Raw genomic sequence first — 26,724 nt, 5'->3', positions numbered from 1 at the left:
CGGGAGGCCGTCTCCTGGGGGCGGGGCGAGGCGGGCGCGCGGGGCGGAGCCGGGATCGTGGGAGCCGGCCAGGCCCGCCCCCTCTTCGGTGGGGTCTGGGAGCTTTGGCGGGTGTGGGTTCCCGCTCCGGAACCGGTAAGTGGTTTTAAACAGCGCCCCGAGGTTGGGAGCTGATTTGTCTCTGGTTCCTGCAACTGCAGGGCCCCCGAGCTCTGTCTGCCGGGCCTTCCTCCTGCTTGTCCATCAGGTTTGCCATCTTACTTTTGGAGAGGAATGTGTGGTTTGTGTTTTTGTTCGTTTTTTTTTTTGTTTGTTTTTGTTTTTTACCTTTTTCCTCCATCTCCCCCACCTAGAATAATCTTCAAAGGAAAAAAAAAAAGTACAAAACACCCTGTTAACACATGGTTGGATGTTTACCCGGTCCCTCCAGGAGCCTTGCCACCGTGACCATAGAGGGTGTTAATGATTGAACCACTGAAAGGCTGAAGTTTGGACTGTCTGTCCGCAGCTAGTGGGTGGCTGTGGGAAGGCCTGGTCAGCAGCAGCAAACCCCACGGAGCTCAGCTCCCCGAGGTTGCAGGGCAGGTGGCCTGCCCGGTTCAGTTCCCACGGGAGAGCCTGGGGGTGGGGATGGGGGGAGGAGGTTAGAATTGTAGGTCACTAACTCCTCCAACCCCCTCTCCTGTGGGAGGTGAGTGGGGAGGAGGTCCTGGCCAGCACCCACCCGCCCAGGTCACAGCCAGGAAGAGACTTATCCTTGGCCACTTCTAACTTTTTAAAATTTCTTTGGGGTTAGGAATAATAAATAATGTGCTTACATGAGTCATTCTTTTTTTAAATTTTATTTTTATTTGTACTGATTTTAGAGAAGAAGGGAGGGAGAAAGAGAAACATCAATGATCAGAGAAAATAGATGATTGGCTCCCTCCTGCACACCCCTCAATGGGGATGAAGCAGTAAACTGGGCATGTACCCTGACATCCTATCCTATATCTCATATATTATATCCTAATGTGCAAATGGATCCAACAGCCAAATGACTGGTGACTATGACATGCACTGACCACCAGGGGGCAGACGCTCAATGCAGGTGCTGCCCCCTGGTGGTCAGTGAGCTCTGGGGAGTGCTGTTCAGCCAGAAGCAGCAGTGGCAGAAGCCTCTCCCACCTCCACTGCAGGCTGGCCATAAGGAGCAAGGGGGTCCCCGACTGTGAGAGGGATGTCTGACTGCCGGTTTAGGCCCAATCCCTGGTTGACACTCAACCCCGGGGGGATTGGGCCTAAGCTGGCAGGTGGACATCCCCCAAGGGGTCCCAGACTGTGAGAGGGCGCAGGCCGGGCTGAGGGACACCCTTCCCCCCCCCCAACCCCACTCCCAGTTAATGAATCTTGTGCACCAGGCCTCTAGTTATATAATGATTGATTAACTTCCCAAGGTTTTGTTTTGTTTTTTTATTTCTTGCCTAAAATTTTTATTTAATGTTACTTCTGTGTCTTTGCTCTGGCTTTGTAAATTGACCATGTTAAAATAGATTTCTAACATTTTCTTTATCCTTTACTTTTCATTTAAACCTAATGGATTCAAGTGTTGCATGGAGAAGATCACTGTTTGGGGAAGAATTTTAAATTCTGAATTTCCTAGATTTGCAAAGTATGGTTAGCAATTTTTCACAGATTAAACAATAAAAATGGAAACCAAGTTACTCTGGTGAAAAATTTAAAAGTTTGTATTTGATCAATAGAAAAAGTCATTTGAAGTACACTTTAATTAAAAAAAACAAACACAAGCAATGTGACAGACCTGCTGACTGCAAGTGATTTACTCTGAATGACAGAGCTTATTGCATGCTAGGTGTGCTGTGGCACACGCACCATGGCCGCTGCTCTTACTCCTCACAAAGATTCTATGCTAGGGATTATTGGCCCCATTTTACAGATAAGGAAATTATTAGTTCCCCTTTTAGAGTAATGTCCTGTATATCTCTAGTAGCTCCTCTAACTTATGGGCATTTGAGATCATTCAAATTGTAAGCAGATGCTTTGGTCATAAAATATGCAATGCTACCTGCAGGTTAGTTGAATTTCATATTTCTTTTTAAAAATATATTTTTATTTTTTAAAATATATTTTTATTAATTTCAGAGAGGTAGGGAGCAGGAGAGAGAGAATCATTGATTGGCTGCCTCCTGCACACTCACACTCAAGATCGAGCCTGCAACCTGGGCATGTATCCTGACTGGGAATCAACTCATGACCTCCTGGTTCAAAGGTTGACACTCAATCACTAAACCACATCGGCTGGGCCAAATTTCATATTTCTAACAGTCTGTCTCACTATCATCATAATAAAGTACATTCCTAAGAAATTAAGGTCCTCTTTGCCAACATTTCAAAGGGTGAGATGAAAAGGATTGTATAGTAAGAGAATAAAATCATCCAACAAAATTTAGGACATAGGACTTGGGTTCTAACGTTGTCTCTCTGTGACCTTGGTGAATCTCTTTACCTCTTGGAATATGTTCTCATCCATAAAATGGATGGTGATTTTATTTCCACTTTTTCATACAATTAGGTGGTGGTTTTAATAACCATTGCTTCTCTTCCAATTGTGAAAATAATTACATCAATGGATGTGAAAGATGTGCTTCTGAGAAGAAATCAGGTATTGCGGGGGCTTAAGAATTATCACAGTTTCTAATTGTGCGTTGCGTTATTTTATTCTTTTTATTATACCTTCTGACATAGCACCTGTATTATAAAGTGGATCATGACCCTGAGGGTAGCTGAGAGTGTTCAAAGGCAAGGAGTACAGACTGGAGCCTGATCAATCATAGTGGCAAAAGCTCAGTGGGAAATAAGATGGCCAGAAGCAAAGTGGAAGACAGAGCTGTCAGGGTCATGCCTGTCTCCTTACCGGCGCCACAGGATAATGTGATAGTTTTGGACAAAGCAGGGTATCTTCTAAACCCAGTATTAAGGATGAGTCTCCTCCTTACTTTGTTCTTTTCTCCCCATTTAGAAAATGTCAGAATGTAGAGGGGAAAAATGTACGTGCTAGATATTTTTGACAGATTCTATTTCAGGGTAATTTTGCTTTTATTATTGCTACAGTTTTTTGAGGATAATAGTGATGTCTGTTGGTGAAAAGATAAATGTGAGTGCATGAAAGAAATGAATAGGTAGAAGTGAGTAGATACTGAAAGCGGAAAAGGAGCTGCAAATCTTACCCAGTGTGTGTGTACATGTGAGGGAGGGAGTGGGAGTGAGCAGGAGCTGGGGAGGGGCTGAGGCATTTTCTCTTTGCCCTTTGTGTTCTCTGAGTTTAGCACAGTGCCTCCCTAACGATTGATGCTAAATAAAAATGTTGAATGAATAATGACCAATTTTGGTATTAATGTGTAGCTTACATCATTCTCTAGACTCTGAACTCTGGGGCTAAGGACTTGGTTTTACAACCAGAATCCTGTAAATATTGTAATAGTAAATCAAAGGTGATTATAGAATTATAGAATCAAGAATGTTTTCATTAATAAGAAATTAGAAAAGAGAAAATAGATGGGAAAGGAATAATGGTGTCTTCCATACATAGGAGTAAACCTCGGCCAGGTTCTGTACTTGGTGCTTGCCATGTCACTAGCACAGTAAAAAGTGTTCGGATGAAGAGGCTCAAAAAACTTGACTGCCTTGCCCAAGGCTACATGGCTAGTGAACAATAGAGCTGGGATTCATACTAAGAGCTGACAGATTTCTAAGCCCACACTTTCCCTAACACCATGCTGAAGGCAGAAAGGAAAAAAGGAAGTGGTGTTCTTATTTTCAGAATGGTAAACTCTGATCTAGGCAATCTTTTTTTTTTTTTCCTGTTTTATTTTTTTATAATTATTTTTGTCTAAGAAATACCCAGCTTAAGTGAAGATGGAAATACAGCAGTGAGGCCGTGGAGTAAGTAGTCTGCACAGGTCTTCCCACCCTCAGGGACTACTTAGCTGCCCCACCGTGCTCTAGATCTGTGCCTTTTGCCTGCTTCTGCCCCCTTTTATTCGAGGGTTGTCCTTCAGGATATATCATTGCTAAACAACCTTTCAGCAATGGAAGTGTTACTTTCTTCTCTGTGCTGGGTACTATGTTAAATCATTTTAAATAAAGGTTTTTTAATGATGCAACTTTTGACTAATTATACTAGGAGCTGTCTATTAAGAACACCATCAGATTGCTTTTAAAAAAAATTAAATTCTTTATTCTTTAATGTATTACATAAGTCTCCTCTTTTTCCCGTTGACCTCTCCATTCCTGCCCTCCCTCCATACATGGAATGACATTTTGTAATCAGCATGGACTCTGTTCTGAGTAGCCCTGTGTTGAACTTCCATTCAATAAAAGTCTGAATTCTTTCATCTCAAGTTCTAGTTTCTGCCACTCTATTTTAAAACTTTGTTTTCTTTTCATTTTAATGTTAACGGGGGTAGGCCAGAAAGGTTAACTGTAAATTACCCTTGCAATTTATAAAAGATGGCATACAAAGCAGTGTTTTTAGTTTTTAATGTTTTTCCTCCTTTGTTAAACTGACTGAACTTCATAAAGCAAAGTGTTTTAGCATTGATAAATACCAAAAACATAACGCTAAGAGGAAAAAGCAAGTTGCAGAATTAAGTACAGTACAATCTAATCTAAACAAAGTTTGAAAACATGCAAAAACAATAGCATATATTGCTTGGTAATGTATTCACAAGTAGTAGTGAGATAACATCATGCCTGGGAATGATGAGCACTGGGTTTGTGGTAATAGTTACCTCGTTACCTCGTGGAAGGGTGGGACAGAAGTGGGTTTGGGGATGGGTACCGGAGGCTTCAGTGATATCTATAATGTTTTAGGTTTTTAAAATGGTAAGATTTGTTAAAGGTGGGTGGCAGGTGAATGTGTTTATTGTATCTTTTGTATTTCTTTATGTATTTGAAATAATAATCTAACAAGAGAAGATCTATTTATCTAATGTTAATAAAACTTGCATGAACTTCTAAAATGTCCAAGATGTTGCAGCCCAAGCTTACACACAAGGACGCCTATGATATTCATTATGCTATACCTATCCAGATGTTTTTGTGGGCATGTTGATTCCCTTGTTGAAGGCATTGAATCTCTACAGGAAGTAACATTTTGCTTTGTAGCTGAAGGATTTGTAAGATGAAAGGTGTTAAAACATGAAATGAAATCAGTAGTAATCTTGTGATTTAAATTGTCATATGAAAAATTGTTTGATTTGACCCTCCAGGGGGGAGAAAACATAGTGATAGCCTAGATACAATAGGACAATACATTAATATTTTTTCTTAGTCTCTAGATCGCCATGGCAACTGGACAGAAGTTGATGAGAGCTATTAGAGTTTTTGAATTTGGTGGACCAGACGTGCTGAAATTCCAGTCGGATGTTGCAGTACCAATTACAAAAGACCACCAGGTGGAAATAATTACTTTAAAAAAGTCAATAATTACAGAGTATGAGTCTCTAGCATAGTGGTTCTCAACCTTGGCTGCACATTAGAATCACCTGGGAATCTTTTTAAAATCCTGATTTCTGAGGAATGAGGCCCAGAAACCAGGATTTTAAAAAGATTCGCAGGTGATTCTAATGTGCAGCCAAGGTTGAGAACCACTGCTCTAGCACATCAAGTTAATATTCAAAAGAAGCAGACTCACAATGATTATAAAGACATTGAATTAGGACAGAGTTTACACTGTTTACATCAGCCGTGGGCAAACTACGGCCTGCGGGCGGGATCCTGCCCGTTTGAAATGAATAAAACTAAAAAAAAAGACCGTATCCTTTTATGTAATGATGTTTACTTTGAATTTGTATTAGTTCACACAAACACTCCATCCATGCTTTTGTTCCGGCCCTCCGGTCCAGTTTAAGAACCCATTGTGGCCCTCGAGTCAAAAAGTTTGCCCACCCCCGGTTTACATCTATGAGCTCTGACAAAGATGGCATAATTCTAATAATTAGTGGAGCAGATATATGAAAAGGAATAACATCTATATATAAAAGCCTAAGTGACTGTTATAACCAGTCGACCAAACAACCGGTCGCTATGATGCTCACTGACCACCAGGGGGCAGATGCTCACCTCAGGAGCTGTGCCCCAGTGGTCAGTACGCTCCCACAGCCAACCTCCCGCGGCAGGCCAACCTCCTGTGGTCCCTCTCCCCGGCCCGGATCACCCCATTGCTGGCCAGGCCAAGGGACTCCACCTGTGCATGAATTTGTGCACCGGGCCTCTAGTGTTGTTATAAGAGTTTTTTTTGTTTTGTTTTTTTTTAAATATATTTTATTGATTTTTTACAGAGAGGAAGGGAGGGAGATAGAGAGTTAGAAACATCGATGAGAGAGAAACATCGATCAGCTGCCTCCTGCACACCTCCTACTGGGGATGTGCCTGCAACCAAGGTACATGACCTTGACCGGAATCGAACCTGGGACCTTTCAGTCCGCAGGCCCATGCTCTATCCACTGAGCCAAACTGGTTAGGGCTATATAAGAGTCTTTTGAAGTTCATAATCATCTATGCAGTGCAATAGTTGGATTTTTCTGAATGGAGTCATAAATAGTTTTGAATAGTTATTCTTTTACAAACTTCCTCAATTTTTATTTTGTGTACAATAAGAAAACCATTTTCTTCTGCATGTTTGTTTTTCACATATGCTTTAAGAGAATTTAAATGTAGAGCTTAATCATTTCCAATAACTTTAACAATATACTTTTTTGATAAAAAATTATGTACTTTTATTACTGTACCTTCCATGGCTCCTAAGTCTAATTTCCTTAGCAAGCCTTCTGAGAGTTTTTATAATTTGGCCATACCCATTTTTATAGATTTATCTCTTATCTCTCCTTCTCAATAGATTGTACTGTAACAACATCAAGCTTTATCCGGTTTCTCCATAAGGCCCTTTCATTCCTTCTGTCTTTGCACATCATAGTCCTTTAACTTGAAATATCAGTTTTCTCCAATTCCCAAAGAATTTCTACTCATTCTTTAAGGCCCAGTGCAAGTACCACATCCTTTCAAATGCTTTCCCTTACTCTGACAGTAGAAGTAATTCTGTATTAGTTAAGGTAAAGTAAGCTTCTATAGTAGCAGTAACCTCAAAATCTCAATGAGTCAGCAATAGATAATTATTTATTATTCACTAAATTCCAAAATTCTAAAATATTGGTGAGTCGCTCTCCTTCAACAGTGAGTTGGGGACTCAGGCTTCCTCCATCATGTTCCTCTGCCACTTTCAACACCTGTCTTCTGAGTCACATGAAAGGGCAGAAGCAGGAAGGTCTTTATGGGTCGGGCCTGGAAGTGCCTCTCATCACTTTTGTTCACATCCCCTTGGCTAGAATTCAGTCATTTGGCTCCTCATCACTGTAAGTGAGGCAGGAAACAATGTTCTTCCTATGAGCCCAGGAGGAGGAAATAGATTTGATGAGCACATAGACGTCTCTGCCATTATTTCCATCACTATTTTCTCAAAATGTATTTTACTATGTCTTAGAATTTTATTTATACATGGGTTTGCAAAACTGGAATGTGAGCTCATGGAAGGCAAGGTTTTCCCCTCCATTGTTATAGCTCCCATAAACATGACAGCCCCAGCAGTCATGAGCAGTCTGTGTAAACTAGTACATTGTCTTTGCAGGTTCTAATCAAAGTCCATGCATGCGGAGTAAACCCAGTGGACACATACATTCGCTCTGGTACTTATAGTAGGAAACCACCCTTACCTTATACTCCCGGTTCAGATGTGGCTGGGGTAATAGAAGCTGTTGGAGAAAATGTATCTGCTTTCAAGGTATTACATTTTTTGTTATTTCTATTTTAGCTTAATATTTTTCCTTAAAAGATTTTAACATACTTTTTAAATGTGTCTGTATTTAAGGCTTTAAAAGGCCCCATTACACCATTTTTGCCACTTGGGGGACTCCTCTAGTAACAAAAGAAATTATCTTTTAGTCAGAGGCCCTGTTTATTTGTATTGTTGGGAATAAGTGCAAGGTCATTTCTATTTCTTCACATCCCCACAGAAATAAACGGTGAACCTTTTAATTTAACAGAAGTATGTAAAGGAAAAAAAACATGCAAGAAAATTATACTATTCCCTAACTCTTGATAATACACAAACCAACATATTTTTAAATACTTTCTCCAAATTTAGCTTAACAAAGTAAAGAAAATGCTAATAATAAGTAAAAATGAAAAACTGCAAGGTCACTATACATTTTCTGAGCTCTGACTCAGAACAAGGTGATGGAGTCAATGAAAATGTTATGATCAGGGCTTTGTTATTTATTTTCTAAAAGACTTTTAAAGCAGAGAGCACATATTCATGTTCTAGCATCTTTCCTCATAATTCCTTGACCTGCTCAACTTTGGCCACTCATTTATCCAAAATTGGACTGAGACAGAAGATTAACGTGGCCCCTGAACGGGAGACAGGCAGATTCCTACAGCTTTCCACACCTCAGCCCTGGCAATCTGGCTTCTGCCCCCATCGCTCCACTAAAATGATTCTTGCTAATGTCACTAATAGCATCTATACTGCTGGAGTTAATGGGCCCTTTTATGTCATTATCTCTCTTGACTTTTCTGTGACATTTGACACTCTCAGTCACTTACTGTTTCTTAAAAAAACTTTTTCTACAGCTTCTGTGACATCATTGCTCCTGTTCTTCCCCCGCCCTTCCTTTCAGAGCATCCTTTTCAAGCCTCTTTTTCTCTGGATGCTCCTCAAATCTTGGTTTGCCCAGTGCTCCCTGTCCATACTTAAACCTCTGCTGTTTTTATTGTATACCTTCTTTAAGATGATCTCATGGACACCCACATTTTCCATATCACATGGGTATCTTTTGCTTAGAATTTTCTTTTTTAATATAAACATTTTCTAAATTTTTTATTGAGGTAGTATTTTAAGCTCAACCAAATATTAATCGCATAAAAGAATTATTTCCTATGCTTACATAAGGGGCATGTCAAGTCTCTTAGGTAATGAACATTTTCCTAATATTTAGGCTCCTTTTTAAAAAAATAAATATTATTTTGTATTAGACAAACATTGTTTTTTATTTTTCAATTACAGTTGACATTCAGTATGTTATATTCGTTCAGCTTTATAGCATAGTGGTTAGACATTTATATAATTTTAAAAATGATCCCCCCGTACGTCTAGCTTCTAAGCTCTGGACCTGTGGTGTCCAATCTGGTAGCCACATTTAAATGGCTGATGGTTACTGAAAATTCAAATTTAACTTAAAATAAAAAAATCAGTTCATCAGTTCCTCAGTTACACTAGCAACCTGTCCAGTGCTCACTAGTCCCAGGTGTCTGGCTTTCCCGTTGGACATGCAGGAGAGAGCAGGGCACCCACTTGGTCCATCTTCCAGAACTGCTTACTCAGTGTGACTACAACTGAGCCTGTCTCGTCTCACTTCATCTCTGCTCCTCTCTCTCTGATGCCTGTCTTGGTGACTTCCCGGGTTTTAGGCTTATTTCTTCCTCTCCCTCACTCAGTTCTCCCTTATTAGAACCGTTTTCTCTCTCTTTCCATTCCTCTTCTCTGTAGTTTAGGTTGTCTTACGTAGGCCCTTACCTGGATTTCTGTAATAGACACACACCTTACCACCCTCCCTCCTTCCTCTTTGAATCTGTTCTTGCTCTGTAAGGGGCGTATTCTAAAATGTTATTCTGATTGTTTCACAATTAATTACTGTATTCGTTTCGTGTAGATTTTAGGGTATTGTTGAAACCGCTTGTTATGTTATTTTATGCTCTCTCTCCCACCTATCTTTTCTTTCATATTATCTCCCATTCCTTCTCTCCCTGAGCTTAGTAATAATTTTTTGTTCTCCCCCACATAGCCCATGCTCTTTCATCTCTGTGTCTTTATTCATATTGATTCTTCTGTTTGGCAGAATTAAACTGAAACTTATAAACATGGGTTCAAGGGGTTTCACACTCCAGCTTTTATTTCTTTTTATCTAACTATTGCAGTCCACACATTAGACTACTTATCCACTGGGAATGAAGACTGGCTTTATTTTTCTTGCCACTGTTCCTTTACTTTCTTTCCTTCACCCATAATGACTCTTCCCAATTCTAGTTTTCAATTATTTTCCTATTCTTCAAGAACTACTTCAAATATTAACTTCTCAATAAAGGTATGCTTGAGTCTCTCATCTTAGAAATCATTCCTTTCTTTTTCTTGTATCTGTCTTTGATGGCTCAGCATGTTTACCTTACTTTGTAATTATTTCCATGCTATTTATTTTTCTCTCTTCCTAGAGTGTAAGATGTTTGAGATTAAAGAGAGTTTCTTGCTGCTAAGATCTTTTGCAGAAATTAAAGTACTGCTTTCTATATAGAGGATTCTTAGTAAATGTTTGAATTATGTTAAAATTAATGCAACATGTTTTTAAGCTGTAAAAACAAGATTACTCTTAACCTAGTCATACTTGACCATTTACAGGTAACACTGCTAACAGCAATGCTTGTCTTTGACTCCTAGGTGCCTTTTGAATCTTGCTTGTTTATACCCCACTGCATATTGCTGTTACCTTTTCAGATCTCTTAATTAAAGGACAAATTTAAGTATATTGAGAATTACTGCTTCAATGTTTTGCTTATTCCAGGGAACATTAACTTTTTTTTTTTTTTTTTCAGAAAGAGAAGTTAGGGCAGGTGTTTGTACTGGCAGTCTCATTCCCTATGTGCAGGCATTCTGGGCAGGCCTATGATGCTTATCCAGGGCCTTATCTCACCTCTGGTGCATCTGCTCTCCAATAGTAAGGGCCACAGGGACATTTACTGAGAGTTTGCTGTTCCTGGGGCTGTGGCAAGTGAAGAAGCCTGTCCTAGCTCATCCTCTGTCAGCATCCAGGCATAGTGGCCTGCTTTTTGTTATCAACATGAAAAATGGAGGAAATGCAGGGGTGAAGAAATCTATGGAAAGGATTTAGCACAGGTAGTTGGTGTGTGGAAGAAACCTTACTTTTTATTTGTTTCTTCTCCGTAGTATTTTGGGCAAAAATTGTTCTATTAACTGCCATTTACTAACTCTTTAGTCTGAGCAAATTACTGAACTGTTTCCCTCAATTTCCTTATCTACATAGTAGGATTAATCTAAAGTGGAAATAATGAAAATACCCCTTAAGCTGTTGCAAAGATCAAATTTGATAATATTCATAAGACACTTAATACAGTACCTAGCACAGTACACTCAATAAAGGTTAATTGTCATTATCATCATTATACCATTCTGGAGGTTCACTTTCTTCTTGTTTTTTTTCTCTTTCTCATAAAATTTTCTTCTCACTGATTCCCATTAATAAAATATTTTTAAATATTCAGTATTTTAAAATGATTTTTATGAGACCCTAAGACAGGGGTGGGCAAACTTTTTGACTCAAGGGCCACAATGGCTTCTGGACCGGAGGGCGGGAACAAAAGCATGGATGGAGTGTTTGTGTGAACTAATATAAATTCAAAGTAAACATCCTTACATAAAAGGGTACGGTCTTTTTTTTTTTTAGTTTTATTCATTTCAAATGGGCCGGATCTGGCCTGCGAGCCATAGTTTGCCCACGGCTGCCCTAAGATGTAGAAAACAATATATAGATACTTATTTTTGTTATAAAGTTGCATTAAAAAGGGTTGTAGCTCAGGATGTTCACTTCATAAGTAACATAAATGTTTAATCCCTATGTTGTACACTAATATTATATTTTATTATACTGTAATTGAAAAAAAAAGTTTGAAGGAATCATTAAAAAAGAGATTGTACCCATTTCGATATCATTTTTAATCCCTGATGCATGTATTGATTTATTGCTTCCCCAGAAAGGTGACAGAGTTTTCACTGCTGGCACGATCTCGGGAGGCTATGCAGAGTTTGCTGTTGCGGCTGATGACACTGTGTACACACTGCCAGAAAAACTGGACTTTAAGCAAGGAGCTGCCCTCGGTGTTCCGTATTTCACTGCGTACCGAGCTCTGCTCCACAGGTACTAACACTGCCAACTATACAACCATCAGCAATACAGCAACAACAAAGGAGGGCAGTATTAATTGCTTTTCTTCTTATCATCTGTTTATCATTTTGGGGTACCATTTAGTTACCATTAAGCTTTTATGAAGTGGAAACTGCTAATTCAGGAGATTGTTCTAATTACTGGGGATAAGAAGAGCAAACACTGTCTTTGTGTTCAAGATGCTCACAGTCTAGTAAGGGAGGTAGACATAAGAGGAATAACAGTTTATACTATAGTCAAAAGTACATGATGGAGATGTGCATAGGGATTTATGAGATGCAAGGGATGTGCCTATGGTGATGAGATAGGTCTTCCTGGCAAGGTATAAGGCTTGGATTATTTTAAAGCCATGGTTCAAAAATCTGATTATGCAACCATGAAAACTTTTAAACTGCAGTTTAAAAGTACGGTATAGGGCTGTACCCTAGACCCACTGATCAATTTCCATAGCTGAGGCCTGAGAATCTCTATTTTAATCAAATTCCCTGGGTATCTGAAAAAGATAAGAGGGAATTAGCCTGGTGAAGGAGCTGGGAAGGGAGAGGGCATTCTAGACAATGGGATAGTTGGTGTGTGAGAAAACATGGTATCTGGGGAGAGCTATAGCAATGTGGTTTTGTTGGATAGAAGATTTTAAGGCAAAGACTGGGAAAGAATAAGTAATCTCTCAATAAATGTTAGCTGTCATCACCACGCCTGTAGATTTCAGATTGTAAAAGCTAGATTATAAAGCTCACATATTGTTTTGTAAGGGATTGAGGGTTCATGAAATGTTTTATTCAGGAGACTGATATTGTCATCTTTTTGTATTATTGGTATCACTTATCAGCTGTATGGAGGATGGGTTTGACCATAGGAAAGGAGAAGGAGATGGGAGGGTCTTATTGGAGTATCTTCTAGGCCAGAGCAAGGGTCATGGAGGAAGAGGTGAAGAGACAAGGTAAATTTTAGAGGTAAAATTGGGAATATTTGGTTGACTACATGTGGAAAATGAGATAAAGGAAGAGCTTAAGAATACTTCTAGCTTTCTAGCTTGAGTAATGTTTAACTGTGACCAAAAAAAAAAAAAAAAAAAAGAGGAAAAAATTTCAAAGGGAAGCTGAGTTCAGTTTTGGACCTAAAACTAAGACAGACATCCTAATGGAGAAGTTCAGCAGGCTGTTGGATGAAAGAGTCGGAAGCTTGAAGGCTGGAGGTGTACACTTGGGGATATCAGCATGGGGGTGAGAGCTGACAAGATGAAAGTGCTTGAAATCCCTCAGGGAGTAAGAAGAACAGTGGAGTGAGAATGGAGCCTTAGTGAATATCAACATTTAAGGGTATAGTCGGGAGGTATGAGACAGAGTCCCAAGAGAACCAAAAGGAGTTATTCTTAGACAAAGGGAGTCCAGAAGCCATGGTGTCCATTAAACATTTGTTAAGCTCGTGGGCTTTGAAAAAAGGAAGACCTGGGTTGGAGTCCTATCTTTACCCACTACTGGCTATATGACCTTGGTCACGTTACTTTCCTGTTCAGCTTCAGTTTACTGATTTGAAAAACTAATAGCACCTTTCTCATAGGCATGTGACAAGAATTAAATGAAGTAATGCATACTTCTTAGTATAGAGCCTGGCACAGAGTAAGTACTAATTCAGGGTTGATAGTGTTAGGGGTAGTAGTTGATTTTGCTTCTAAGGAGGGAAGCAGCAGTGAGGCGTATTTGGAAAATAGCAGTTGGGCTTAGCAATTAAGAGGTCATTGGTAACTTTAGTCAGATTGTTTTCAGTAGAGTTGTGAAACAGAAGCTGATTGGGTTGAGGAAGGAAGAGGAAATCTGTTCCTTGAATGGAGACTATTCTTTTAAAAAGGATCCTATCTAATAAAAGAGAAACATGGTAATTAGTGTACGACCACTACCCTTCCCATTGGCTAATCAGGGCGATATGCAAATTAACTGCCAGCCAAGATGGCGGCCAGCAGCCAGTCTACTGACGCGAACAGGGACGCTTGCTTGTTTCAGTGACAGAGGAAGCCAAGCTTCCCTGCCTGCCTTGCCGGCCTCTTAGCTGCACTCTAAGCAACATTGTAACAAATATAGAAGCTAAACAAAACCCCAGGCTTCAGCAACAAAACCCAGGACCACAACATTGTTTCAAATACAGAAGGTAAACAAAGGCCAGAAACCTGCTTTCAGGAGCGGAGGTCTCATAGCTGGAGCCGAGCCTCAGAGCTAAAGCTGGCCCACAATAAAAAAAAGGAAAAAAGGACAGGTTGGGAGCTTCAGTCACCCGCCAGCCTGAAAACAGCCCTCAGCCCCTCACCCAGGCTGGCCAGGCACTCCACTGGGGACCCCCACCCTAAAGGGTGTGTGACCAGATGCAAACAGCCATCATCCCCTCACCCAGGCTGGCCAGGCACCAAAGCGGGACCCCCACCCTGAAAGGGGTGTGACCAGATGCAAACAGCCATCATCCCCTCACCCAGGCTGGCCAGGCACCCAAGCGGGACCCCCACCCTGATCCAGGACACCCTTCAGGGCAAACCAGCTGGCCCCACCCATGCACCAGTCCTCTACCCTATATAGTAAAAGGGTAATATGCCTCCGAGCACCGGAATCAGCGTGACAGGGGGCAGCGACCAAACCCCCTGATCGCCCTGTGGCTCTGTGTGTGACAGGGGGCGGGGCCACAACCTCCCTATCTGCCCTGCTCTGTTCGTGACAGGGGCGAGCTCCCCAACCCCCTGATCACCCTGCGGCTCTGTGTGTGACAGGCTGCAGCGCCCCAACCCCCCAATCGGCCCTACCCTGAGCATGACTAAGGGTGGCATCACAACCTCCTGATCCGCCCTGCTCTGTGCATGACAGGTGGTGGTGCCCCAACTCCCCAATCGGACCTGCTCTGAGCCCGACCAGGGGCTGCACCTAGGGATTGGGCCTGCCCTCTGCCACCCGGGAGCGGGCCTAAGTCAGCAGGTCATTATCTCCCGAGGGGTCCCAGACTGCGAGAGGGCACAGGCCAGGCTGAGAGACCCCCTCTCCCCCCCAAGTGTACAAATTTTTGTGCACTGGGCCTCTAGTGTATATATATATATATACATATATATATATATATATATATATATATATATATGTATGTATATATATATTAGAGGCCTAGTGCACGAAATTCTTGCACTCAGGGGGGCAGGGGGGTGGTCCCTTAGCCTGGCCTGCGCCCTCTTGCAGTCTGGGAGCCCTCAGGGGATGTCTGACTGACGGACATCCTTAGCGCTACTGCGGAGGCAGGAGCGGCTCCCCACCACTACCACTGCACTCGCCAGCCGTGAGCCTGGCTTCTGGCTGAGCTGTACTCTCCCTGTAGGAGTGCACTGACCACCACAGGGCAGCTCCTGCATTGAGCATCTGACGCCTGGTGGTCAGTGCGCATCATAGAGACCGGTCATTCTATGGTTCGATTGATTTGCATATTAGCCTTTTATTATATAGGGTGGAGAGAGAGAGAGAGAGAGAGAGAGAGAGAGAGAGAGAGAGAGAGAGAGAGAGAGAGAGGAGAGGTTTTAAGGAATTGGCTCACATGATTGTGGAGACTTGATTAGTCTAAAAAGAAAAAAAATCTGATGGGGTATGGGGTAGACCATCAGGCTGGAGACTCAGGAAAGAGTTCAGTTAAGCCCAAAAGCAATCTGCTGTCAGAGTTCCTTCTTGCTTTGGGAGAAGTCAGTCTTTTGCTCTTTTAATGCCTTCAACTGATTAGATGAGCCCATCAATTTCATGGAAAGCAATCTGCTTTACTCACAGTCTACTGATTTAAATGTTGCTCTTATCCAAAAAACACCTTGAAAGAAACATTCAGAACAATGTTTGACCTAAAGCTGGCACCCTAGCCCAGCCAAGCTGACACATAAATACCCTCACAGTGACTCCACACCAGGGTAGAAGGGTCATGGCAGTGGGGATCTCGGAGAGGCTTAGCCTGCTCTTTCTCCACCCACCACAGGTCCAGAGATTTAGGAGAATGTGCTCATTGTGTTTGGGGGGGTTAAGAATTTTTAAAAATTCATTGGGAAGTATTTCATATTCCATAGTATAACATTAGTAGTCCTATTCCCTTACATTTGAATTTTAACTTTTCAAATGTTGAAGTGTTTTAGTAATAGTTATTGTAGTTTATCATGTGAAACCCTCAGTTTAATTCACTACCCCCAATTCCCTCATCTCCCACAAGAGGGTTGAAGAAAGCTTCATTCACTGCTCATAATTGCCATTTGTCAGCTGTGGGCACACAGCCTTGAGCAGGACTCCAGGTTACCGTGTTCTCACTCCCAGACTGAACATAATGACTGTGGCCACCCGCATTGTTCTAGGAAGCAAGAGATCCTCTCAGAGCCAGATCTGGACCAACCACAGCTGTGATACTGCACTTGTCCATCTGGAATAATAAAGGATCCCCTCTCTGTCTTGCTGTGCATTCCTTGTTTTCAGTATATTAGAAAAGTAGTGGTGTGAACCAGAAATAAAACACAGCGAGTTCAGAGGATCTGGACATTTTAGGGGTGACATGGGAACCTTTGTGACAAGATTTATTGTACTTATTATGGTCTTATCATTGCTGACTCAACATTGCTTCCTGAAATGAGGGCTTAAAGGCTGGTGCAACCTGATGTTTGAAGGCATGGAAAAGTAAACGTGTTTTCTTAAATAGTCTAGACCAGCAGAGGGCAAACTACGGCCCGCGGGCCGGATCCGGCCCGTTTGAAATGAATAAAACTAAAAAAAAAAAAAAGACCGTACCCTTTTATGTAATGATGTTTACTTTGAATTTATATTAGTTCACACAAACACTCCATCCATGCTTTTGTTCCGGCCCTCCGGTCCAGTTTAAGAACCCATTGTGGCCCACGAGTCAAAAAGTTTGCCCACCCCTGGCTAGCCACTGTGTTTGCTTGGGCAGTGCTCTGTGTCTAGCTATATAGGCCTGATTTAGGATGTTTCCTGTGGGAGTCAAGGAGAAACTCCAGTTCCTCTAGCTTCAGCAGTTTCACTAGCATGCCTCCAAGGACTGCAGCCTCTCAGCATAGCACCATGAGGTGATCCCGCATCCAGCACGGGGCCTGGCACACATTGACTCCCATAACGGGTGTTGCATGAATAAATGAACTGAGGTTTTCTCTTATCTGTGGCTCTGAAGAGTCATTGCTTGATCCTCTGGAGCCTGGAGAATGTCTCACAATGAGTTTCCTCTTTGGGTAAGTGGTAGCTGGACTGAGGGTAGGAGTTCCTTGAGAATAATTGAAAGTACCTGGGCTTAATTAGCTTTAAGGTGAGGTGATGAACCTGTGCTTTCTTTTGTAGCGCCCGTGGGAAAGCTGGAGAGAGTGTTCTGGTTCATGGGGCTAGTGGAGGAGTAAGTATTTTTCTTTAAGTTTATTTTTAAATGAGCTTTTGTTTTTGGGTTGCACATCTAAGTCCATTTTAAAAACCAAATTTATAAATATAGTCGGGTGCTTTTTTGTCCTTTATGTGGTAAAGCTTCTGTAAGTTTTGTCTTCTGAAGGTGATTCCTTGTCATTAGTTTAGCATTTATTGGTTAATAAATTCACCAGATTACCCCATTGAAATATATCTATTAGGTTTTTCACCTGTGTTGAGTGTGGACCAAGATAAACTGGCTTTGTTTTTGCCTTCAAGTGGCATATGTTATAAGAATGCTTATGTAGAATTGTAAACAGTTCTTTAAGATGAATACTAATTCCTTATTCCCTTAGATAAGGACCTAAGGCTCATTAAAGTTTTACATATGTTGCCCCAGACAGCACTGCAAAGCCACACTAAACTCTTTGTCCTTTCTGTCTCTCTTCGGCGGCCTGCCTGCTGCGCTTTGATGACATTCACCACGCAAAGTATACAGCTGTGTCCTTAACACCACAACCCGTGGCTTAAAATGCTAGTGGTGGTGCGGGAAATGGGGACTCAGAATGTATGAACTAAGCCCTTTAGTGAAGTCACCGAACGCAGTGCCGTCAGAAACCTCTTCAAGAAACCTGCTGTCAATCTGTCTTTGAGGAGCTTAGAGGAAAAGTTAGAGCTCTGAGGTCGGAACTGAACAAGAAATCCATACAACCTCTATCCTGCAAGTAGAGGTTTAGAAATTTAGAGACAGGATTTTGCAGTTTTAACAGAAAGGGACGCAGTGATGGTGAACCTTTTGATCTCCGCGTGTCAGCATTTTGAAACCTAACTTAACTCTGGTGCCGTGTCACATATAGAAATTTTTTGATATTTGCAACCATAGTAAAACAAAGATTTATATTTTTGATATTTATTTTATATGTTTAAATGCCATTTAACAAAGAAAAATCAACCAAAAAAATGAGTTCGCGCGTCAGAGGTTCGCCATCACTGGCTAGGGCTTGAAGACTCACCTTGGGAAGCTGCTTAACCCTGTCAGAGCACTAGGTATTCTGCACAGGAGATTGAAAGAAGTAACCTATTAAACGGTACATTGTCTCCAGAATAATGAGTGGCGTCCTGAAAATGTGAATTTACCTTTGAAGGTGGCCAGGTAATGCAGACAATTCAGTCCATTGTGTCTCTGTTACTTTAGATAGATGAATTGCAAGGTTTCACACCCAGCATCCTGTGTGTACCTCAAATAGATCAATTCTGAAGGATTTCACAAATCAGACTGTTTGCTAAAAAAAACTAAGATTCTCCTTATGGGGCTTGAGAAAACATGACAAATATATCTTGTCAAGAGCTCTCATTGGTTAGCTTCACCGAAGAGGCTATTTTGGGGTTAAATTAAATTCAACCCTAAATAATGAAAGGCTCTGTCAAACATAAATTTATTTAAATCACCTTGGCTTTCAGAGAGCGCAGCTTGTACTCTGTAGAGAAGGGAGAAATTTTAATAGGAAGAGGGGAGAAAATCTTTTATTCCCTTTACCCTCTTGTAAAAAGCCCTGTCGCTTCACCATGATTTTTTTTTTAAGGCAAAATCAACGCTGTTCTCTGTGCTGGCTGAGCTTGCTCATCCTTGGCTGGCAGGGATAGGCCGGCGACCTGGTGTGTGAAGCACTTCTGATCCCCCTGCCCTGTTAGAGGGAAACAGCACAGGGCTTTTCTTGCTTCTGTTTGTACTTTCTGTCCTCGTTTAATTCAAATTCCTTTGGGATTATGTTGTGTATTTAAACTGATGTGGAACTTACTAGCACAGCTATTATCCAGATATTTTGGTGGGAAGTGCCCTATTATAATGTCAGCAAAGTAAATAGAAGAAAAGTGTAGACACATAATGCTGTATAATCTACTGGGGGAGTATGGCTAGTGTAATTGTTGACAAGAATAGACTAAGCAGTGCCTTTAAGATAGCAATTGAGTGCCCTTTAAAGTAGTTAGAGGCTAAGGAGAAACAGTTACATTAAATCCTAGGTTAAAATGTGGTTTTATTAAAGGCCTTTTTTAACTGAAGTTTTTAATTGAAAATTAAAAACTCAAATAGTAAAAATTGATCATGCTAATAATCCTATAGTTCACTTCATGGAATTGAATGTCTGTCTCAGACAGTGAGTTTCATATGTTTGTTTTGGTTCACTTAAACAAATTCCTGTCGTAACCCAACTGAGTTCAGGCTTATCATGCCTGCATGCCTGACAGGTCTATCTCAGGCCTGAGAGTTTGTGATGCTGTGACAACTTTTATTAGGTTCCATAATAATTTCACTTGTTTTCTATCATGCCCAATCCATAATGATTTTGCCTTCCTCTAAGCTAGTTGTTATTAATAAAGGGTGATGTTGCATCATCCCTCCCCCTCCTTCAGGGACATTTGGCAGTGTCTGGGGACATTTTTGGTTATTGTATCTGGGTAGAGGGTTCTGGCATCTGGTTGGTAGCAGACAGGCATTATGCTAAACATCCTTCAATGCACAGGATAGCCCCACAGGGAAGAATTATGTGGCCCAAAATGTCAATAATGCCAAGTTTGAGAAATGCTGCTGTAAATGTTTGTGACACTTATCTGTACCATTCATTTAGCATGTAATTAAACATATATGGCCTAGTATTGTAATTTGAATAATTGCTTATATCTGTATATGTTTATTTCTTCTTTATCCTAAGCACATTTGTGTGTGTGTGTGTGTGTGTGTGTGTGTGTGTGTGTGTGGCAATCTAATGATTTCATCTAATCCTATGGCTTTAAATACCATTTGTAAACTGATAAATCTCAGGTTTATTATTTCCAGCTCTAAACTCTTTTGAGTCCATACCCATATTGAGCTGATTACTGAATGTCACCAGTTAGGTGAGCAATTCAGAATGTTCAAAGTGATTTATTGATGCTTTCACAAACTTGATCCTCTCTAATCTTCCTTATCCCATTAATCTACCCAGTTAATCTGGCCAAAGACCTAGGAGACATCCTTGATTTTTCTTCTTCCTCCATCCCACAATCTATGAGAAAGGCCCTTCAGGTTACCTCTAAATTGTATCTAAACTTGTTATTCTTTCCGGTGTGGCCACTTTAGTCCAAGCCAGCTTCACCTCTTGACCACTCTATCAGCTGCTAACTGGTCTTCCTACTCTTATTTCCCCAAAACCTTCTTTTTTCCTCTTACATAATTTGAGTGTTCTTTTTAAGGCCTAAATCAAATCACCCAATTTAAGCTCTCTGGTAGCTCTGCATGGTTCTTTAATATAATCCCAACCTTCACCCCCAAGGCCGTGTGTGCCTCGGCCTCTCCATGCCCCTCTGGCCTCTTCCACTCTCTCCCATGTGCCCCTCAGGCCACATTGTCTCTCTTTCTTTTGAGCACCCCACGCTCATCCCCACTCCACCAAGTTAGCCGTGACCATTCTGCCTGCAGCATTCTCCGCGTGGCTTCCCAGATCGTCACACGTGGCTTGTCCCTCATTTACTCAGGCCTCATCTCTTCACAGCAGCTTTTCCTAACGACTGAACTGCCTCCTCTCCCTATCTCTTTCTAACCCAGTGGGCTGTTTTATTTTTTTCATACTTTTTATTTTCTGAATTTATATTGTTCATGTATTTGTTTATGTGTTTATCATCCTCCCCCTTCTTTAGAATGTAAGTTTCTTGGGGCAAGTACCATGCCACGCACATAGTAAACGCTCAATAAGTGTTTATCATATAGATGAATAAATTAATTTGCCATGTATCTGTCTCTTCCACTTAAATGATAGAGGCCTAACATTTATTATAGAGTATTTTTATATATATAATTAAAGTATGAAGTCTGTGAACATATTTTGATCATCTCTAAACCCCGTACCTTTGCACAAAACTAAGTAAACATTTTGATGCATTGGTTAAAAACTCAAGATTTGCAGTCTGATTTGGTCCAGCTCTTGTTTCCATTTCTGTGACCTGGGCAAGTTACTTACATTTTATAATTTCAGTTTTCTTATCTATAGACTAGGAATAATAATCAGTCTCTATCATAGGCTTCTTGTGAGGATGAAGCAGAGTGATACATATATGTTATTTAGTGTGGAACCTGGCATTTCATAAATGCTCAATAAAAGCTACCTATTGTCCTTATTTCCTCATTTATACTTGAACTTCCTTAATAATAGAATAGGACTTAGAAGAACCTTGAGTTCATTATCTATACTTAACAAATGTTTGCAAGAATGCAAAGAATCTAAAAATCCTGGGTTAAGAGAACAAACTGATGGTTGCCAGATGGGAAGGGGGTTGGGAAGCTGGACAAAAAAGCTAAAGGGATTAAGAAGTACAAATTGATATTTACAAAATAGTCTTGTGGATGTGAAGTATAGGGAATAGTCAATAATACAGTATATTGTAATAACGATGTATGGTGCCAGGTGCATACTAGACTTATTGGAGGATCACTTCATAAATTGTCATATATGTCTCACCATTAGGCTGTACACCTGAAACCAAAATAAAATAATACTGATGTCAGCTGTAATTGACAAATAAAAAATGTGCACCCTCCCCCTAAAAAAATAAATATAACTATTGGGTTGTATTTTGTTTTTCAGGTAGGACTAGCAGCATGCCAAATTGCTCGAGCTTATGGCTTAAAAGTTTTGGGAACAGCTGGTACTGAGGAAGGAAAAAACATCGTTTTGCGAAATGGAGCCCATGAAGTGTTTAATCACAGAGAGGTTAATTATATTGATAAAATTAAGGTAAAATTGTTCTACAGTTTTATAAAAGTAAAATTTTGTTTCTTGAGAGACACATTTTTATAAATTCTTTTTAACCACTCTCTTAAAGTTGTTTGCCTCTTTTTTCAAATGCCTATATGTTTTTTTGCCTATGTGTGTTTTAATATTTTCATTTAAAAAGCAGAGATGTCTAATTTTTTTTAATTAAATCTTTATTGTTCAGATTATTACATTTGTTCCTCTTTTTTCCCCCCATAACTCCCCTCCTCCCAGTTCCCGCCCCACCCTCCGCCCTCACTCCCCACCCACTGTCCTCATCCATAGGTGCACGATTTTTGTCCAGTCTCTTCCTGAATCTCCCACACCCCTTTCCCCCCCAAGAATAGTCAGTCCATTCGCTTTCTATGTCCCTGATTCTGTTATAATCACCAGTTCATTCTGTTCATCAGATTATTTATTCACTTGATTCTTAGATTCACTTGTTGATAGATGCATATTTGTTGTTCATAATTTGTATCTTTACCTTTTTCTTCCTCTTCCTCTTCTTAAAGGATACCTTTCAGCATTTCATATAATCCTGGTTTGGTGGTGATGAACTCCTTTAGCTTTTCCTTATCTGTGAAGCTCTTTATCTGACCTTCAATTCTGAATGATAGCTTTGCTGGATAAAGTAATCTTGGTTGTAGGTTCTTGGCATTCATCACTTTGAATATTTCTTGCCACTCCCTTCTGGCCTGCAAAGTTTCTGTTGAGAAATCAGCTGACAGTCGTATGGGTATTCCCTTGTAGGTAACTGACTTTCTTTCTCTTGCTGCTTTTAAGATTCTCTCTTTGTCTTTTGCTCTTGGCATTTTAATTATGATGTGTCTTGGTGTGGTCCTCTTTGGATTCCTTTTGTTTGGGGTTCTCCGCGCTTCTTGGACCTGTAAGTCCATTTCTTTCACCAGGTAGGGGAAGTTTTCTGTCATTATTTCTTCAAATAGGTTTTCAATATCTTGCTCTCTCTCATCTTCTGGCACCCCTATAATTCTGATGTTGGTACGCTTGAAGCTGTCCCAGAGGCTCCTTACACTATCCTCGCATTTTTGGAGTCTTTTTTCATTCTGCCCCTCCGGTTGGGTGTTTTTTGCTTCCTCGCATTTCAAATCATTGACTTGATTCTTGCGCTCCTCTGGTCTGCTGTTGGGAGTCTGTATAGTATTCTTTATTTCAGTCAGTGTATGCTTAATTTCTAGTTGGTTCCCCATCATAACATCAAGGGTCTCATTAGTTTTCTTGTAGATCTCATTAAGTTTATCGGCAGCTTCTAAACAGTTCTTGAGAGACCTTAAAAGTGTGGTTCTGAACTCTATATCTTCCATTGACAATTTTGTCCTGTTTCTTTGTCTCCGCATTTTGTTATGCTTCCTTGGTGCACCCCCTAGTGGTCTTTGTGCGCAGTCTTGTAGTTAAGCCTTGATTGTTGTAGCTAATACCAGGGAGGGTTTGATCTCCAGGACAAGTGGCTGTGAGAATTAGCTGTGTCTGCAGTGAGAGAACTTCTGTCCTCTAGGGAGGTGCTAATCTAGCCTTTGCCTGAGGCTATCCGGCAAATGCCTGTGTGCAGGGCTTGGGCGGGGCGGGTCGCACAGGATCAACAGGGTGGGCCGGAGCAAGCAGTTATGGCTGCTCTCAGTCCTGTCCCCAGGGGCTCTGCCTCTCTGAGTCCCAGCAACCGCTGCAAACCTCGGAGAGAAAGCTGCACTCGCTCTGACCGAAGCCAGACAGTCCCGCTTCTCCCGTTTGAGTCTGGGTCCCTAAAGACTCGCCCGTATCTGGAGCTCAGAGTCTGCGACTCCCTCCCGATTGAAAACGCCAACCGCGCCCTCTGCTGCCAGCCCGCTCCGCGCACTCCACACCTCAGAATTTGACTTCAGCACTGCGCCTCCTCTGAGTGTCCGTATGCGTTTCTCTTTCCTCCTAGTTGTAGGACTTCCACTCAGCCAGCGTTCCTGTGGTTCTGGGTGATGTCCGTTCCGTCTTTTAGTTTCACTTTTGAAGTAGTTGTTCAAGGCAGCAAATTCCGGTGTTAACCTATGCTGCCATCTTGGTTCTCCCAAGATGTCTAATTTTTAAACTTTCACTCTTATTTCTGTCTTGTTTATGTTTGCCAAATAAAATTTTGCCTCTCAAGTCTTCTAGCTATCAAAATTTAATGCCAGTCACAGTTTAAGTAAATCCACAGCTCTATATTTGCATCTGTTAGGTGTTATTAATATAATTTCTATTGGTATAAATTTTTCATGGAAGGTGAAGTATCCTAAGATTACAAACTGGATCTGTCTAGACTAGAGAAGAACATTTATTTGTTAACCAGATGCTTTGGACTCCAAAATTTGGCGGACTAATCACTACCTCCTCCAAAGCAGCTAGGTAGCATTTAGTGAGTTGTTGCATATGTTCCGTTGCTACAATAGAATTCAAGCAGATTCTGAAGTTCTCCATTTGTGCTCTAGTAGCAATTTACTAAACACTGATTACTTTGCTAACCCTCAAAGTACTTGCTGATGTTGAGAAAGAATTAGAGTTTTCTAGTTACTGATTACTATGTAAACTAGGTCATTACAAACTAAGGAAAGGATGAGTGAGAGTTTATTACCACTAAATCAACTTGCCACAAAACTGAGTAAAGGCACTCCTTTGTTATATGTCTAGGAAACCTACAATTAATGGAGTATTCACTCCTGGTATCAATTTCCAAGAGTATTTACAAAGTTGAAAAACAGCCAGTTATTTTAAGAAGATATTTTTGTTTTGCAGTAATGTAATTTTAAGACCATGAGGTCTTGTAGCTTATATCATTCAAAACACATTTCTGTAATACATGGGACAATTAAAACTTTTATAGATTTTTTTTTACTTGCTTTCTTAATTTATTTTGCATTCTTTTATATTATATAGAAATCTGTTGGCGAAAAAGGAATTGATATTATTATTGAAATGTTAGCTAACGTAAATCTTAGTAATGATTTGAATCTTCTATCATATGGAGGACGAGTAATAGTAAGTGTTTCTCCTTTTTTTTACCACTTTGTAGTTTTATCATAATTTAACACTATGTTGCAGTAATCTTTAACTGTAGCATGTTGTTCTTCATAATAGATTGTTGGCAGCAGAGGTCCTATTGAAATAAATCCCCGGGACACCATGGCAAAGGAAACTAGTATAATTGGAGTTGCTCTGTATTCATCAACGAAGGTAGGAAAAGAAGTCATTGTGATTTTGGTAACTTAAATTTTCCTAATCAGGCAGGCTGAAAGTTTAAGCAGATGTTAAACTTAGTTATTTGACTATATGTGTGCATTAAGGCTTAGTCACCGGAAGATAACGAGGGTGACAATATCATTTATTTTCCAAGTCAGGACACTTTTGAGAGAAAAAGAAGATACTATTCGTAATCACTTCAGAACAGTAAGTACTTTGTAATCAGATACTGTCTCAAACAAATATAGAGGACTCTTTTTCTGTAATTCTGGATAAGTTGACAAAAGCCACACATTTGTAAGAACTATGCTTTTTTAGATTCTGAAAATATTTAATGCTTCTGAAAATCAACTCATATGTTTCTCTACAAGAAAAAAAAAAAAAAAGCAAAAACCTTTTTCTTTCACTTTAGGAAGAATTTCGGCAATTTGCAGCAGCTCTTCAAGCTGGAATGGAAGTTGGTTGGTTGAAACCTGTAATAGGTTCTCAGTATCCATTGGAGAAGGCGGCCCAGGCTCATGAAAACATCATCCATAGCAGTGGGGCTACTGGAAAAATGATTCTTCTCGTGTCATAATTAATTCTTTCATGTATTTCCTATGTAATTAGAGGTCTCTTATCCCAGTTTTACTTACACTATCTCTGCTTTAATTGGCATTCATTTAATTCAGTGAGTTTCTTATATTAAAAAACAAGATTTGTCCTTAGAGATCCTGGGCATTGGAGCAGAGTTTATTTTGTAGCTGACAATATTCTTTATGCTGTAATCAAGCAGTCATAGTAGGAAGTAGAATGTTGTGGTCATTGACATTGGGGTGCATTATAGATATTCCTGTTACCTGATCATTAGTTTTATACCTTTAAAATGTGCTAATTGGAAATAAGACTGCTTGATTTCCAAGCCTACTTCTCCTTAGAAAGTTTCTTTCATCTCTGATTAGCCCAGACCTGTATTGGACTCTGCAGATTTTGGGGACTAAACAAGACCCCTTGTCCAAGCTAATCTTATCTGGATCTACAAGCTGCTTAGAAGGGCTAGATAAACAATATTTGTTAAATTTCTAATATTTACCAAAATACTACAACATTCACTATGCTCATGGTTGATTACCAGTGGTCTGTACATCCTGGGCCAGCAGCCCTTTTTTGGTGCATAGTCTCGAGATAGATACTTCTTGACTGACGTGCTTTCAAATTAGATTTAGAATTATATGTTTGTGTGATGGGGGTCATATTTTTAAAAATAAATAAATAAATTTGGCACATTAAGAATGA

At 40.4% G+C, this 26,724-nt stretch overlaps 1 protein-coding gene across 4 annotated transcripts; it reads left to right on the top strand.

Annotated features, from left to right (window-relative positions):
- The first annotated feature begins 29 nt into the window (after positions 1–29).
- CRYZ (crystallin zeta) lies at positions 30–26,724 on the top strand. 4 transcript variants are annotated; one of them, XM_036350297.1, is made up of 10 exons: positions 50–135; positions 2,573–2,662; positions 5,333–5,456; positions 7,685–7,837; positions 11,878–12,041; positions 17,402–17,453; positions 22,078–22,227; positions 25,147–25,248; positions 25,348–25,443; positions 25,862–26,724. In XM_036350297.1, the coding sequence occupies exons 3-10, from the start codon at positions 5,346–5,348 to the stop codon at positions 26,024–26,026; spliced, it is 993 nt and encodes a 330-aa protein (XP_036206190.1). In that variant the 5' UTR covers positions 50–135; positions 2,573–2,662; positions 5,333–5,345; the 3' UTR covers positions 26,027–26,724. The 4 variants fall into 4 exon arrangements, with proteins under 4 accessions (XP_036206189.1, XP_036206191.1, XP_036206192.1 ...); XM_036350296.1 differs by lacking the exon at positions 2,573–2,662 and having other exon boundaries at positions 30–135; XM_036350298.1 differs by lacking the exons at positions 2,573–2,662; positions 25,862–26,724 and adding an exon at positions 25,604–25,639 and having other exon boundaries at positions 30–135.

The sequence above is a fragment of the Myotis myotis genome, unplaced genomic scaffold (genome assembly GCF_014108235.1).
Source record: "Myotis myotis isolate mMyoMyo1 unplaced genomic scaffold, mMyoMyo1.p scaffold_m19_p_2, whole genome shotgun sequence".
NCBI classification, from domain to species: domain Eukaryota; kingdom Metazoa; phylum Chordata; class Mammalia; order Chiroptera; family Vespertilionidae; genus Myotis; species Myotis myotis.
Note: the sequence above shows the minus strand (reverse complement) of the source record. Positions and strands in the feature narration are given on the sequence as shown.